Here is a 16,638-nt window from a genome sequence, read left to right on the forward strand (position 1 = left end):
GGGCAGGTAGCCTAGTGGAGAGAGTGTTGGACTGGTAACTGGAAGGTAACCTTGGTAGGACTGTTGTGTGTGTGTGTGTTTGATCAATTCCAAGGGGCCATCTGTAATCTTCATATGGAAGCTCCAGAGAACTACCTTTTTTTTTTTACTTTCCTAAGATAACATTCCGTTTTAGCCAGGTAGGGAAGGAGAAGGGAGCGACTGTAGTGACATGTGGTTTGAGCCAGGTGAAACAGTGCCCAGGCTCTCTGCCTGTTAACATTCTGTTCTACTGTAGATAGAACATGTTATGTAGATGTTCAGCAGCTAACATCTGGTCAAAAGCTGTTGTTGTTTGTCGGCGTCCATTACTGCTACTGTTATTTTTCCCCTTTTTACTGTTTTTATTTATTTACTTACCTACTGTTCACCTAATACCAGTTGTATTTTTTGTTTGTTTACTTAAATTGCACTGTTGGTTAGAGCCTGTAAGTAAGCATTTCACTGTAAGGTCTACTACACCTGTTGTATTTGGCGCACGTGACAAATAAACTTGGATTTGATTTATTATTATTCTTCTGTAAGGTAATAATATTAAAATGTAAATTCCACAGAGTAGGTAGTGCCTAAGGTGCAACTTGTCATGATGGTAACAAAAACATGAGCCACCACCCTCTTACGGTGGTGCTATAACAAGTGATTGAAAATGCGATTTTTTTTTGAAAGAGCACGCCCCTCGCTCTGTTTGGTCTAGAGTCATGAAATTCACTACATACAGTGCCTTGGGAAAGTATTCGGCCCCCTTGAACTTTGCGACCTTTTGCCACATTTCAGGCTTCAAACATAAAGATATAAAACTGTATTTTTTTTGTGAAGAATCAACAACAAGTGGGACACAATCATGAAGTGGAACGACATTTATTGGATATTTCAAACTTTTTTTAACAAATCAAAAACTGAAAAATTGGGCGTGCAAAATTATTCAGCCCCTTTACTTTCAGTGCAGCAAACTCTCTCCAGAAGTTCAGTGAGGATCTCTGAATGATCCAATGTTGACCTAAATGACTAATGATGATAAATACAATCCACCTGTGTGTAAGCAAGTCTCCGTATAAATGCACCTGCACTGTGATCGTCTCAGAGGTCCGTTAAAAGCGCAGAGAGCATCATGAAGAACAAGGAACACACCAGGCAGGTCCGAGATACTGTTGTGAAGAAGTTTAAAGCCGGATTTGGATACAAAAAGATTTCCCAAGCTTTAAACATCCCAAGGAGCACTGTGCAAGCGATAATATTGAAATGGAAGGAGTATCAGACCACTGCAAATCTACCAAGACCTGGCCGTCCCTCTAAACTTTCAGCTCATACAAGGAGAAGACTGATCAGAGATGCAGCCAAGAGGCCCATGATCACTCTGGATGAACTGCAGAGATCTACAGCTGAGGTGGGAGACTCTGTCCATAGGACAACAATCAGTCGTATATTGCACAAATCTGGCCTTTATGGAAGAGTGGCAAGAAGAAAGCCATTTCTTAAAGATATCCATAAAAAGTGTTGTTTAAAGTTTGCCACAAGCCACCTGGGAGACACACCAAACATGTGGAAGAAGGTGCTCTGGTCAGATGAAACCAAAATTGAACTTTTTGGCAACAATGCAAAATGTTATGTTTGGCGTAAAAGCAACACAGCTGAACACACCACCCCCACTGTCAAACATGGTGGTGGCAGCATCATGGTTTGGGCCTGCTTTTCTTCAGCAGGGACAGGGAAGATGGTTACAATTGATGGGAAGATGGATGGAGCCAAATACAGGACCATTCTGGAAGAAAACCTGATGGAGTCTGCAAAAGACCTGAGACCGGGATGGAGATTTGTCTTCCAACAAGACAATGATCCAAAACATAAAGCAAAATCTACAATGGAATGGTTCAAAAATAAACATATCCAGGTGTTAGAATGGCCAAGTCAAAGTCCAGACCTTAATCCAATCGAGAATCTGTGGAAAGAACTGAAAACTGCTGTTCACAAATGCTCTCCATCCAACCTCACTGAGCTCGAGCTGTTTTGCAAAGAGGAATGGGAAAAAATGTCAGTCTCTCGATGTGCAAAACTGATAGACATACCCCAAGCGACTTACAGCTGTAATCGCAGCAAAAGGTGGCGCTACAAAGTATTAACTTAAGGGGGCTGAATAATTTTGCACGCCCAATTTTTCAGTTTTTGATTTGTTAAAAAAGTTTGAAATATCCAATAAATGTCGTTCCACTTCATGATTGTGTCCCACTTGTTGTTGATTCTTCACAAAAAAAATACAGTTTTATATCTTTATGTTTTGAAGCCTGAAATGTGACAAAAGGTCGCAAAGTTCAAAGGGGACGAATACTTTCGCAAGGCACTGTAGGTCACTTCTCCTCACAAGGAACACATTTACATCCACGACCCATAACGTCTGCCATGATGGATCTTTTATCATTTGTTTTTTTATGGAGTGTTTTTTCCCCCAAAACTTAAGCTACTCTTCTGACACCGAATGACTGATCTGCACCAAACTTGATATGCGGCATCTATTAACAAAAATGTCTCCCAACTAACATTTTCCAGACTAGTATCTAAAACAACATGAACGCTATTGGCCAATAAACATTCTTGTGGGTGTGGTCCGGCACATAAATTAATATAAATCAGTCACGGATATTCTAATTGTTACAAAATTTGGTACACATGTTCCAACCACTGAAGACGCAACACATGCAAGCACATTCAGATCGACCTCACGGCGGCGCTATAACGTGCACATGTTTACATCTCTTGATCTGTTTGACTCTGTGTGATGAAATTTGGCACATGTGCTCAGGGAAACGAGTCCAGCTGACCTGTTTTGCCGGATGGTGGTGCTGTAGGTCACGAAAACCCAGCTCATTGGCTCCTAGCGGCCATATTGTTTGAGCTAGAGTCCCTGGTACATTTTTGGAACACAAACATTGAGTAATAAGGGAACTGAAAGTGTAGGCTGCAGTTCTTCCAGGGAGATTCGGCTGAACTGTTGCTCTACAATAATTACAGGGCATGTCTTGGCATGGTGAGCTAAGGCATGGGTAATGACTTTTCAGAAGGATTTCATTTGAGGAACCAGGGTTGGAGTTTGTATGTGTGAGTGTAAAGTTCAAAATATGCTATATTTGTATATTGGGAAAAGACAATACATCCCAGTTGTGTTAGAATTTACACAAGATTCTAGCAACACTTGCTATTCACTTTTGGAGGTAGATTTTTTTTTTTAGATATAGAAGTAGATAGGCTAGATTTATCGGGGCATCATTCTAGAGAAGATGTTGTTGGATGATAATTATCATGATTATGTATTAATACAATAGGCTTGATTATCATGATTATGTATTAATACAATAGCTTTGTGGAGTTTTGGACTACATAATATTGCAATATCTTGTTTGTTACAAGATAGAAAACACATTCCTTTGTCTGCCACACCCCTACCCGACTTGCCTAGTTAAATAAAGGTTAAATTAAAAAAAATACCCATCAAGGAGATTTCCTTAGAAATCTGCTACTATGGGATGGGCGGGGCATATGTAGATAATGTATCATTGTCCCTGCCTTTATATCCAAACGGTCCATAGAAGGAAACTTTGCTCGAGTGTGGGGGCGCGCTTCTCAGCTACCAACCCTGGCTGTGCCAAACGGTATAAATCAATGGTCAAGAAAGCGTTTGGAGTATCGGTAAGGAACTGACGCCATGAAGACTTCACAGCAGTGTTTTTTTTTTTAAAACAGAGAATGAACTGTTTTAATATATACCTAATGGCCAAGTGGTAGATGTGGATATCCTGTAGCCTATAATCACGACGGCGCAGACCGTGCGCCTGTAGACTACAGGACTGGACGCGAAAGGTATTTGGACATTTGCTTATCTGTTTACAGTAGCATATTCTATTTACGTTATATTTGAATGGATATTGTAACGAAATACATTTTAACTGATAAACTCCTGCAATAACCTGCTCACTTTACAATGGTAAACTATCACAATCAAATGCAGTTGAACATTTTTTACAGAGGTTTCTGTGTAGTTACAATGGGTAGTTTAAATCAAATGTTATTGGTCACATACACATGGTTAGCAGATGTTATTGCGAGTGTAGAGAAATTCTTGTAAATCTCGCCATTAACTCAAGGAAGCTGAGTTTTGTCAAACTGCGAAAGGATGGCATTATGGGAGCCTATGGGCACCTATATTTTGTTGACGATGACCGAATAAACTAATTCAATTCTGCGCTACTGAAAATCAATGAAATAATGCCCCTTTTCCAAACAGGCAGATTCTCTTCGAAACGCCCTCAGTCCGAGGGAGGAGAGTAAGAGAAGTAGCATTCTGGTGACAAAGAGGACCATACACGGCGACAGAGGTTGAAGATTGAGGTGGATCAGAGCCAGAGCCAGCGCCAGGCGGGTTGTTTGTGATTAACTGCTGCTTGGGGACTCTGGGGTATGGAGATGTTGCGTCGCTCCTCCGTATTCGCGGCTGAAGTGATGGAAGTATTCGACCGCTCTCCCACAGACAAGGAGCTGGTGTCACAGGCGAAGGCTCTATGCAGGGACTACATCCATTCCAGGCTGAACCGAACCGGGATAGGGTGGTCCAAACCCGAGCATCAGCTGTCAGCATCTGGTGGGATGCTTGGAGAGGTATCCTCTGTCCTCATGTGGTTAGGTAAGAGGACGTCAGTGCGCAGTTTGTGTACATTGGTGGGTTCGGGTCTGTGTGAATGACAGGCTGTGTACCTATTGGAGATAAATTCAGCAGCATATCCTATAAAAAACATTTTTAGAAAGCAAATGGTAATCGATTTTCTACAATGTCCAAATAGTATGTTATTTGTTTATTTTATAGATTCTGCTATTAGCCAAGCCTACTTGGTCACATTAGCTTGATGTTGGAATTTTGCTCTCTGTTGAGACTCCTCTCTAGACATTCAACTGGTGTCATGCGTTTGTTGAGGTTACCTAGGTTACTCAGTGTTGGATTGTACAAAACCTTCCCTCTGTTTCCTATTACACCCCCCCTCCTCTGTATTATTTTGAGAAAGAGAAGCTTACTGTCTCCTGAAAAATAGACACTGATGAATCACTGTCTGAAGCCTGCACAGTGCATCACGTGAACATCCTGTTACTTAGCAACGGAGAATACCTCTAAATAAATACCTTCTAACCATGAACAAGATATTAGCCATGTTTGTGTACCAAATGGCACACTATTCCCTGTTTTTAGTGCACTACTTTTGACCAGAGCCCTGGTCTGTTTAGTAGTGCATTGAATAATGGTGCCTGAGAGTCCAAGGCTCCTGACATTCAGCTAATAGCAGAAATGATACCAGTGAATCACAGAGAATCACAGAGAGTAAAGGGAGTTAACTTATTCAAAGATGTGATGCCTGAGATAGTACCTGCAGCACTAGTGAACAGGGAAGTCACTAGCCTGGTCCCAGATCTGTGCTGTTTTGTCCACTTTAAAAATGTTTTTTTTGTGTATTTTACCTTTGTTTAACCAGGTAGGCAACTAGAGAACAAGTTCTCATTTACAACTGCGACCTGGCCAAGATAAAGCAAAGCAGTTCGACACATACAACAACACAGAGTTACACATGGAGTAAAGCAAACATACAGTACAAAAACAAGTCTATAATCAATGTGACCAAATGAGGTGAGATAAGGGAGGTAAAGGCAATAAAAAAGGCCCTACAGTGGCGAAGTAAATACAACATAGCAATTAAAAACACTGGAACGGTAGATTTTGCAGTAGGTGAATAGACTTTATCAAGGGTTAGGGGTTCTAGGAAATATATTTCACAGTGGTTTTAGATTCTACATTGATTCTCTTTTTTTTTTGTTGTCACATAAACTGAAATTAGGGGAACTATTTAGAATTGTAGCAACCAGGAAATGGCGGCACGATATCTGCATAGTGCAGGTAGCTAGCTACAAACACACACACACACACACACACACACAAACTCGACCGGTGACCGCATCTCTCAAACCATACATGTTTGGATACCGGGTGCGCACAATCTCTGTACAGGGCAGACTGGGGTGCAACCGGACACACACAATCTCTGTACAGGGCAGACTGGGGTGCAACCGGACACACGCAATCTCTGTACAGGGCAGATCAACAGGCGCAACCAGCGGATGGGGATGGGGGTACGAACTCGATAACGACTTGCGGGCAGTGGGTTCCGAACAAAGATGACAAAAATATGAATACAAGGGGCATGTGCTCTGCACACATTGAACCTTATCTGTATACAGGCACAAATATCTCTGACCAAGCTGGGAAACCAAACCCCCTCACTGGCTCACTACCTGTCCTGTTGTTCACTAGAGGATGAGTTGGACTTCCTGATTGGCTCACGACCTGTTCTGTTCCCTAGGTGATGAGTTGGAGTTCCTGATTGGCTCACGACCTGTTCTGTTCCCTAGGTGATGAGTTGGAGTACCTGCGGCCCAACATCTACCGTAACGTAGCTCGTCAGCTGAACATCACCGTTGCGTCTGAGAGCGTGGTGTCTGATGCCTTCCTGGCTGTGGCTGCAGAGATCTTCTCCACCGGTAGGTCAATGCCTATTCACTACTACACCAGTGGGACAAGATCTCTCTGATAACCAGCCTGGGGTAAAACAAACCTCATACATGATCTCGCCGACCCTAACCAAACTGTGCTGACGCAGCATGGTTCCGGCTACTATCTATGATGGATTCAGAACCAGGCCAGCTCAGCTTGGCTCGGTTGTGGTCTTTAGTAGTATGAAAAGCCCTGGAATGTATGGACAACTGGTTATAATGTGCCTGGGTTGTAACATGATGGCAGTGTTGGTACAGATTTCTTTCTAGTATTGTGGCAAATATTAGCAAGAATATTAATGGGGGGGGGGGGGGAGTAACCAATCACAGAGGTTGCTGGGGGAACTATTAGCAGTGTGTTGTATAGAAAAAGAGGAACTAGTGGATTCATTATCAATGAAACACAATGAAGATGTGTAACGTTAGGGAGAACAAGTTGACTTTGAAGAAGGATGTCGGAGGTAACTGAGACCAGGGAACCTAGACTAGAAAGTAGTGCACTATATAGGGAATAGGGTGCCTTTTTGGGACACAGACCAGCTCTCAGTATGGTGTTACACCGCTCTTTACAGGTCTCTTTTTTTTAAAAGTGATTTACTGGCAGGGGCCAAGCATAGTTCTGTGAGAAAGGTAAAAATATACATTTTCTGACATTTTTGTACACATTCAGTCTTGGCTGTCTCTTAGCGCTTCAGGGGACTGTACAGCATAGCACTCTGGGCACCGTGCGCCTGTAGAGTAGAGACTGTAACTCTGGGTTTGGCAGATGCCAGGAAAACACTACCATAGTGTTAACTGTAAAGTTTGGTGGAAGAGGAATAATGGTCTGGGGCTGTTTTTTTCATGGTTTGGGCTCCTTAGTTCCAGTGAAGGGAAATCTTAATGCTACAGCATACAATGACATTCTAGAAGATTCTGTGCTTCCAACTTTCACAAAGCAAGGTCCATACAGACATGGTTTGTCAAGATCGGTTTGGAAGAACATGACTGGCTTGCACAGAGCCCTTACCTCATCCCCACCAAACACCTTTGGGATGAATTGGAATGCAGACTGCGCGCCAGGCCTAATCTCCCAACAGCAGTGCCCGACCTCACTAATGCGCTTCTGGCTGAATGGAAGCATGTCCCCACAGCAATGTTCCAACATCTAGTGGAAAGCCTTCCCAGAAGACTGGAGGCTGTTATAGCAGCAACGGGGGGGGACCAACTCCATATTAATGCTCATTATTTGGAATGAGATCTTCGACGAGCAGATATCCACATACTTTTGGCCATGTAGTAGTGTATCTTAGATTAAATCTGACTTTTTAGGAAGTGTACACTGGCTACGGCGTCTCAAAATGGACAAACAGTACTACTTTTCTCGTTTTTCAAATGAAGGTATTTTTATTAATTAAGGTAGTATGCGAGCACATTTGTTTTTAACTCGGCTAGGTTTCAGCTGAACTGAAGCGTGCTGACGCCTTAAGTTGCATTGAATAAAAGCATCTGTTAAATGGCTTTTTAAAATTATTTTTTTTTTGGGGGGGGGAATGGTCCATAGTTAGTCTGTCACAAGAGACTAACCAAAGTCTAGTTGTGGTGATTAACATGATCCCATTCTGTCAGGGAATGATCGTTGAATCCATGACCTTGGACTTAAAACCTTACATTACACACACACACACAGTCCATTATGTTGTCAGTTGATTCTTTTACATTTTCACTCCCTAGAAATATCTGGATTCCAAAGTAGTGGTAAATCCCTCCTATGATCCTTAGACGTGAAAGGAGCTGATTTCTACAAAGGAATGAGTCTGTGCATCAATGTCAATGTAGGGCTATTCACTGTCCTCCATAGTCTGAACACATTACCATAAATGGTAGCGTACTAGTTAAAATCCTGACTGAAAAACAAGGGCTTCAAGTTTGCTAAACGTCTGCTGTCTGAGCTAATAAAGAATAATATACCAGTTTTAGACTGCCTTTTATGATGTATTGTTTGGCGGATGGGCATGTCGGCTGAATGCCTGGAGGCTACATCTAGTTATGTCTTTCTCTCTCGGTCTCCCTTCACTAAAGGAGTTCCTGGCAGAGATGCAGTCAGCTCCTCAAACCCACTCGGCTCACTCAGTCACCCTCCCTCCCTTCAGGCAGCACGATCATGTAAAAACCCAAACAATGATCTCATGTAATTGCTATCCAGTCAGAAGTAACGATTTTACATCTTTTTTTTTTGTAATAAGCTGAAATTAAATGGCTAAATAAATAAATGTACATTGGACACTGCTAAGATTATTGGAATGTGTGTGAAAGGGGTATCCCGGGTGTTTGATTCTGGACGTTTTCGTGTCTGAGTCTCTTGTCTGCATCTCTCCTCAGGTATAACGTGGGGGAAGGTGGTGTCCCTGTATGCGGTAGCTGGTGCCCTGGCAGTGGACTGCGTGAGGCATGGTCACCCAGCAATGGTCCACACCATTGTAGACTGCATGGGGGAGTTTGTCCGCAAGAGCCTGGTCTCCTGGTTGAAGAGGAGAGGAGGATGGGTAAGAGAAACAGAAATACATTAGAATCTATAGAACGTTCGAGGTTCCATTTTTATTGACTATTTCTATGCTTACCGCACCATAGTTTTACCGATAGACAAACAATTACTAGAAAGGGAGAAAACACTTCAGACAACTGCAATGTGACAATACGTATATGGGTAGGTATTCAGGCCTTTTGTTCTCAGACTTGGCGCTCTGGTACCACTTGCCATGCGGTAGCAGGAGGGTGGCTGGAGTCTTTTTGACAATGTTTAGGGCCTTCCTCTGACACCGCTTGGTCTAAAGGCCCTGATTGGCAGGGAGTTTGGCCCCAGTGATGTACTGAGCCGTACGCACTACCCTCTGTAGCGTCTTGTGGTCGGATGCCGAGCAGTTGCCATACCAAGCGGTGATGCAGCCAGTCAAGATGCTCTCAATAGTGCAGCTGTAGAACTTTTTGAGGATCTGAGGACCCATGCCAAATCTTTTCAGTCTCCTGAGCGGGAAGAGGCGTCGTAAGTGAAGACACTTGCCAGAATGGTCAGCACGTGCTCTGAGTACGTGTCACATCGACTATGGAGAGTGTGATCACACAGTGCTCCGGAACAGCTGGTGCTCTCACACATGGTTCATTGTTGCTTGCCTTGAAACGAGCATAGAAGGCATTTAGCTCGTCTGATAGACTTGCGTCATTGGACAGCTCACGGCTGGGTTTTCATTTGTAATCCGTGATAGTTTGCAAGCCCTTCCCCATCCTACAAGTGTCAGAGTCTCTACTACACCAGCTATCTTAGTCCTGTATTGACCCCTCGCCTGTTTCCCAGTGGACCCTAATAGCGTTTGAATTAATGCATAGATGTTACATTTAGAAACATATTTTAGGCTATCTGATTGAGAACATGCGTTGCACAAACAACTTGCTGATTATATACCACCACTGGTAGCAACCTGTATTAGAGCTAACATTTGCTTTGCCCTAGCTAGTGGATTTTATCTTAAGGGCATTTAGCTAGCTAGCAATTAGCATTAGTGATTTAGTTTTAGGCACATGCCAGCTTCCTTAGATTAACTAACTCTCATTTAGCATAAAGCAAGATAGACAAACTAATATTATAAAAGAGAGAACACGTGGATTCATACTTAGAAGCAACTTGGGAAAGCAGCATTGTTTAGAAGTATCTGAGAGGAACAGGCACAGCGTCTAGGAACTGTGTGCTGCTAGCCAGCCTGTTGAGTGATTTTGAGGAGTGTAGAAAAGTGTTCGGACGAAACATTGTTATGCGTTTTAGTTTTTTTTGTCTTGCCGCACGGTGCTCCCAGAATAAAACACCAAAATGATTGGTCGTACTTTAGAGCCCTGCCTGCGGTTCAAGTGATTGACTGAGTCTGTGCACCTCGAAGGTTTATTTAGGAAAGGCTGTGTGTTGATGACGGACATGGGCTATTTTAATCACAGAAAGTGTGCATACAGTAAGCCCATGTCTGTGCAGACATCATCTCAGATAACCCAGCACTAACAGCTTGTGTTATTTAGTCAGATGATCGATCGATCATCTTTGGTACCATTTCTGTTGACGTCGTCGTCGTCTGTCCACGTGAGGTTAGTGCAGACTCCGTGTCGCACGACTGTGATGCCTGTATGCGTTTCCCTATGGTGTACATATTTGAATTCAGACTGCCTGCAGGTCATAGGTCATGGTCTTCCATACCCACCTAATCAGGGGTGTCCTGAACATGTCACTCCAGGTGTCTACTGAGAGACTAGCTCAATAAAACTGAGAGAAACAAGAGCCTGAACACAATACAACCATGACTGCAAAACGCAACTCCCTGTCCTGTACATGGTAGAAGGGCAGGGTGTTTTCCACATTGACTTTGACTAACTCAAGGCTTTTGTCCTCAAAGCATGAGGTGTCTGTAACGGCTATTTCTAAAAGCCAATTGTCTCGCTGTTGAGTTGAATTCAGCTACTACTTTAAGAAACTCCCAAAAAATGTCTCGTATAGATTTAGATAGTCTTGCTCTAGAGATCATCTGATGAAAATCCTTCGAGAGCAAAGCGTGGTGCTCAACTGGTATTCAAAGCTGAGAGGAGGCCTGGCAAAGAGCCTCGGCCTAAATCTGTGAACTCTGCTCTGTTGGCAAAGTCAACCAAGAATCCCTCTGAAGCAGGCCTGTGTTCCCAAATCGACCCCCGATTCCCCTATATAGTGCACTACTTTCGACCAGGACCCATAGGGTGCTATTTGGACTCAACCTTGGAATGGCCCGTTTGGAAGTTGACCACGCCAGATAATTAAAGATCATAAACTGTTGAATTGGACTGGAGTTTGATGCTGATATACACCAAAACATTGAAGGAAATGGCTGTACTATTAGCTAGTAGAACTGTGTGGATGTAGCCTCCCAGTGGCCACCGACATCCTTTTAGCATCTAGTTTTGATTGACATTTTGGTTGAGATTTCATCTAACGTGAAATCAACAAATCATTTCACCATTGGATTTAGGTAAAAAGTTAGGTGAAAAACAAAATAGGAAAGTACCTTACGTCAATTACTTTTTTGCAAATCCAATCAGTCGTCTGCATGGATTCAAGGTCCATCAGATCAATTTGTTGTTGTTGAAATGACTTGGAAACAACGTGGATTCAACGTCATCAGATCAATTTGTTGTTGAAATGACTTGGAAACAACGTGGATTCAACGTCATCAGATCAATTTGTTGTTGTTGAAATGACTTGGAAACAACATGGATTCAACGTCATCAGATCAATTTGTTGTTGTTGAAATGACTTGGAAACAACATGGCTTCAACGTCATCAGATCAATTTGTTGTTGTTGAAATGACTTGGAAACAACATGGATGCAACCTGTCTTGATGACTCATTCTTCCCCCTTATTGTGCTGTTTTTACTGCTGTTCTAAACCTTTGACCATTTTGTTTTCAAGTGGTATGTTGAAATATGTGTCGTTTAAGATTACAGTGTTGAGTTTGGCTGAGACGTTGCTTAGTTGTTAACTCGCTGCATTTCATCTCTTTCTTTTTTTTATGTGATCGTGTATACGTTTTCTTAATTTAGTTTTTATGAACGTTTTTAACCTGACTTTTTTTTTTTAGATGAGACCAACATCTCTCAAACACGTTTGGTAATCTAGTCCTGTTAACGCATGTTATTTATCAGACATTCCTTGGTTACTGACTAACTCATAAAGGGTCCCACCCTGTTTAAAGGAAATTGATGTGTGTGTGTGTAGGGAATCCCTCACTGCCTTTTGAAACTTTGCCTTGTGACATCAGTGCCCAGCCTCTGCTCAAAGGTCTGTGTCCTAATTTTCCACCCTTCTCTCACACTAGTCCCCTCGTGGATTTAACAGTATTTATTGCTGTAGGAGTGCCAACCATTGTTAAATCCATGATGGGACAGTTGGAGAACGGATGCAAGAATTGAGACTTAGCCCTTGGCAGGGTAGCCGAGTGGTTAGAGCGTTGGACTAGTAACCGGAAGGTTGCAAGATCAAACCCCCGAGCTGACAAGGTACAAATCTGTCGTTCTGCCCCTGAACAAGGCAGTTAACCCACTGTTCCTAGGCCGTCATTGAAAATAAGAGTTTGTTCTTAACTGACTTGCCTAGTTAAACAGAGGTAAAATAAAAATGTGGACACCCCTTTAAATGAGTGAATATGGCTATGTCAGCCTCACCCGTTGCTGATAGGTGTATAAAATCGAGCACACAGCCATGCAATCTCCATATCATTGGCAGTAGAATGGCCTTACTGAAGAGCTCAGTGACTTTCAATGTGGCACTGTCATGGGATGCCACCTTTCCAACAAGCCAATCTGTCAAATTTCTGCCCTGCTAGAGCTGACCCCCGTCAACTGTAAGTACTGCTATTGTAAAGTGGAAAAGTCTCGCTTTAGGCACCAGCTGTCAGAGCAGCTCACAGATCATTGCACCTGTACATAGCCCATCTGTAAACAGCCCATCCAATCTACCTCATCCCCATACTGTATGTATTTATTTATCTTGCTCCTTTGCACCCCAGTATCTCAACTTGCACATTCATCCTCTGCACATTCCAGTGTTTTAATTGCTATATTGTATTTACTTCACCACCATGGCCTATTTATTGCCTTTACCTCCCTTATCCTACCTCATTTGCACTCACTGTATATAGATTTACTGTTTCATCATGACAAATCCCCCGTGCACAAAGCAAGGTCCATACAGAAATGGTTTGTCACGATCGGTGTGGAAGAACTTGACTGGCCTGCACAGAGCCCTGACCTAAACCCCATCGAACACCTTTGGGATGAATTGGCACGCCGACTGTGAGACAGGCCTAATCTCCCAACATCAGTGCCCGACCTCACTAATTCTCTTTTGGATGAATGGAACCAAGTCTCCGCAGCAATGTTCCAACATCTAGTGGAAAGCCTTCACAGAAAAGTGGAGGCTGTTATAGCAGCAAAGGGGGGGACCAACTCCATATTAATGCCCCTGATTTTGGAATGAGATGTTAGATGAGCAGGTGTCCACATACTTTTGATTATGTAGTGTATATTTCAATAATGCTGGCTAGTATCTGAGTTACTTTATTCTCTTCCCTCTCTCTGAGTTGCTGTCATCTCTCTCTTCCCTCACAGGCTGATATCACAAAGTGCGTGGTGAACACAGACCCCAGCTTCCGCTCCCATTGGTTGATGTCTGCTGCCTGCGCCTGTGGACATTACCTGAAGGCCATGGTGTTTTACCTGCTCCGGGACAAGTGACAACGGAGGAGGAAGGTCACAGACACACGACGAGCATTCTGCCCTATACGAACACAGCCACCCCCTATCCATCAGTGGAGTACAGGACAGGACAAGCAAGCCCGGTCCCAGATCATTTTTTGCTCTTGACAACTCCAGTGATGTCATTGTCAAGCCAAACCATGTTTGTCATGACAATGAGTGACAAGGAGTTGCACAAACAGACTGGTACTCGGGGCCGGCCAGCCAGCCTCCCTCCCCTTCCTCTCGCCCTCTGTCCCTCTGTCTGCGCGGCAGCCATCACTGCTTTAGCGTCTAGATATGTTGTTGTTGTTTACACCTGCAGAAGTTTGCTCCAACACTGCCACAGGCGAGCACCTTGGGACTTCACAAACGCACTGGCCTGGAGCATCAATGTGAATTAGCCTTGTCCGCTTCGAACACACTATAGGGTATTTATTATTTACCTTGACGGCAATATTTTGTGACGTGCTGTACAGATCCTCCAGCTGGATTGTGAGGTAGTAGTCTAGTCATATAGATCTATAGAATGGAATGCCACCCATCAACCATTGACTTGAATGCGAATGTCCTTTCTACTCATTCTATTTCTGTATTTGTTTTTCTTCAGTTACATCCGAGAGTCACTTTCCTTGCTTTAATTAGTTTTTATTTTAATAAAATGTATTTAACTAGGCAAGTCAGCTTAAGGACATTTTCTTATTTACAATGACGGCCTACCCCGGACAACGCTGGGCCAATTGTGCGCCGCCCTATAGGACTTCCAATCACGGCCGGTTGTGATACAGCCCGGATTCGAACCAGGGTGTCTGTAGTGACGCCTCTTGCACTGAGATGCTGTGCCACCCAGGAGCTTTATGCTTGCATTACTCAATGGCAAATATTCTATTCAAATCAATGGAATATTTCTATACATTTTGAGTTTCTGTTCTACACCTGTTCGAGCAAAGGGGATATGGGCCCAGACAGTGTGCCTGTAAATAAACCAGTATTTTCATCCAGGGGGTCATACTCTCCCTGGTGGCTGAAAACAAGAATGACCAGAACCCCTATTTTGATGACGATTTGAAAAGGAACATTTTGTGAAATTATTCGGAATTCCTCAGTTTGGATGGAAATATCGTTTAGATTCTAAGGTTTTGTCTGCATGATCCACGTAGTTGATGAGTGTGTGAATTTACACAATCTGGGTGAATAAGTGTGTCTTTTTGTAAAATATTGTGTAATTATGGATCACTCTTATCACCTGAAACTTGAATCCCATTCAGACATTTTTGTCTGTTTTCTACAAATGTATTTGTATTCTGTGAATAACTACACAGTAGCTTACACATACACTGTATTTGGCATGCAGCACTGAGTGTCTTCAGAAATAAAATGTTTTACATTTCAACATTTTTGTTTTCTTATTTATTAACAGCATTATACATTGAAAAGGTATACCAATTTAGCCTACTAACAAGTGAATGGTCAGACCAAATATTCCAAGTCTGCCAAATGCGGTCTTGAATAGCCAACTTTATTTATCATGATTTACTGCCACCTACTGTCCAATACAAGTATAACACAACGTTTGTCTATTTCAATAGTAGAGAACCTTTTATTCTGATCACTGTAGGATACGCTAAACATTTGCATGGTTGAAAGTTAAGGTAATGAAGAGGCTTTTTAATCTTCCCACTAGACCTAAATGGCTGTGTTCAAATATAATATGCCATTTAGCAGACACTTATCCAACGCGACGTATTCACGCATGAATACATTTTATGTAAATTCGCAATCTGGCCATCAAACCATCACGGTCACCTAATAATCCCCAGTTTACAATTGGCTCATTCATCCCCCTACTCTCTCCTGTAACTGTTCCCCAGGTCGTTGCTGCAAATGAGAACGTGTTCTCAGTCAATTTACCTGGTAAAATAACGGATAAATAAATAAAATAAAATAAAAATGTTTGGGTGGCTCCAGCTGGAACCGAACCAACACGCCTCGATGTTGCAAGCGCCACGGTCTACTGACTGAGTCACTTGTGTCGTAAACAACCATGTGTAGACGAACAGTGAAATGTTTTCTTACGGGGCCTTTCCAACAATGCAGAGAGAGAATGTTTTTGAAAAATAAAATAATTTGATTAGTTTTAATTGTCACGTGTACAAGGTTGCAGATGTATTTACAGGGTACAGTGAAATTCTTGAGCTCCAACAATGCAGGACAAAGTAAAATAAAATGTAATGATAATAAGCAAAATAAATAAGCACATAATAGGATGAATAAATACACAATGAGTAACGAGAACATGGCAATATACAGGGAGTAGCAGTACCCAGTCGATGTGCAGGGGTACGAGGTAATAACATGGCTATATACAGGGAGTAGCAGTACCCAGTGGATGTGCAGGGGTACGAGGTAATAACATGGCTATATAAGGGGAGTAGCAGTACCCAGTCGATGTGCAGGGGTATGAGGTAATAACATGGCTATATACAGGGAGTAGCAATACCCAGTGGATGTGCAGGGGTACGAGGTAATAACATGGCTATATACGGGGAGTAGCAGTACCCAGTGGATGTGCAGGGGTACGAGGTAATAACATGGCTATATACGGGGAGTAGCAGTACCCAGTCGATGTGCAGGGGTACGAGGTAATAACATGGCTATGTACAGGGAGTAGCAGTACTGAGTCAATGTGCAGGGGTACGAGGTAATAACATGGCTATATAAGGGGAGTAGCAGTACCCAGT

At 42.8% G+C, this 16,638-nt stretch overlaps 1 protein-coding gene across 1 annotated transcript; it reads left to right on the top strand.

The window, feature by feature from the left end:
* Nucleotides 1-3,029: 3,029 nt before the first annotated feature.
* On the top strand, nucleotides 3,030-15,290 carry boka (BCL2 family apoptosis regulator BOK a). Its single transcript, XM_021604830.3, has 6 exons — nucleotides 3,030-3,129; nucleotides 3,618-3,888; nucleotides 4,313-4,708; nucleotides 6,478-6,606; nucleotides 8,980-9,143; nucleotides 13,772-15,290. The coding sequence occupies exons 3-6, from the start codon at nucleotides 4,486-4,488 to the stop codon at nucleotides 13,895-13,897; spliced, it is 642 nt and encodes a 213-aa protein (XP_021460505.2). The 5' UTR covers nucleotides 3,030-3,129; nucleotides 3,618-3,888; nucleotides 4,313-4,485; the 3' UTR covers nucleotides 13,898-15,290.
* The last annotated feature ends 1,348 nt before the right edge of the window (nucleotides 15,291-16,638 follow it).

The sequence above is a fragment of the Oncorhynchus mykiss genome, chromosome 5, assembly GCF_057628025.1.
Source record: "Oncorhynchus mykiss isolate SJ-2025 chromosome 5, ASM5762802v1, whole genome shotgun sequence".
NCBI classification, from domain to species: Eukaryota; Metazoa; Chordata; class Actinopteri; order Salmoniformes; family Salmonidae; genus Oncorhynchus; species Oncorhynchus mykiss.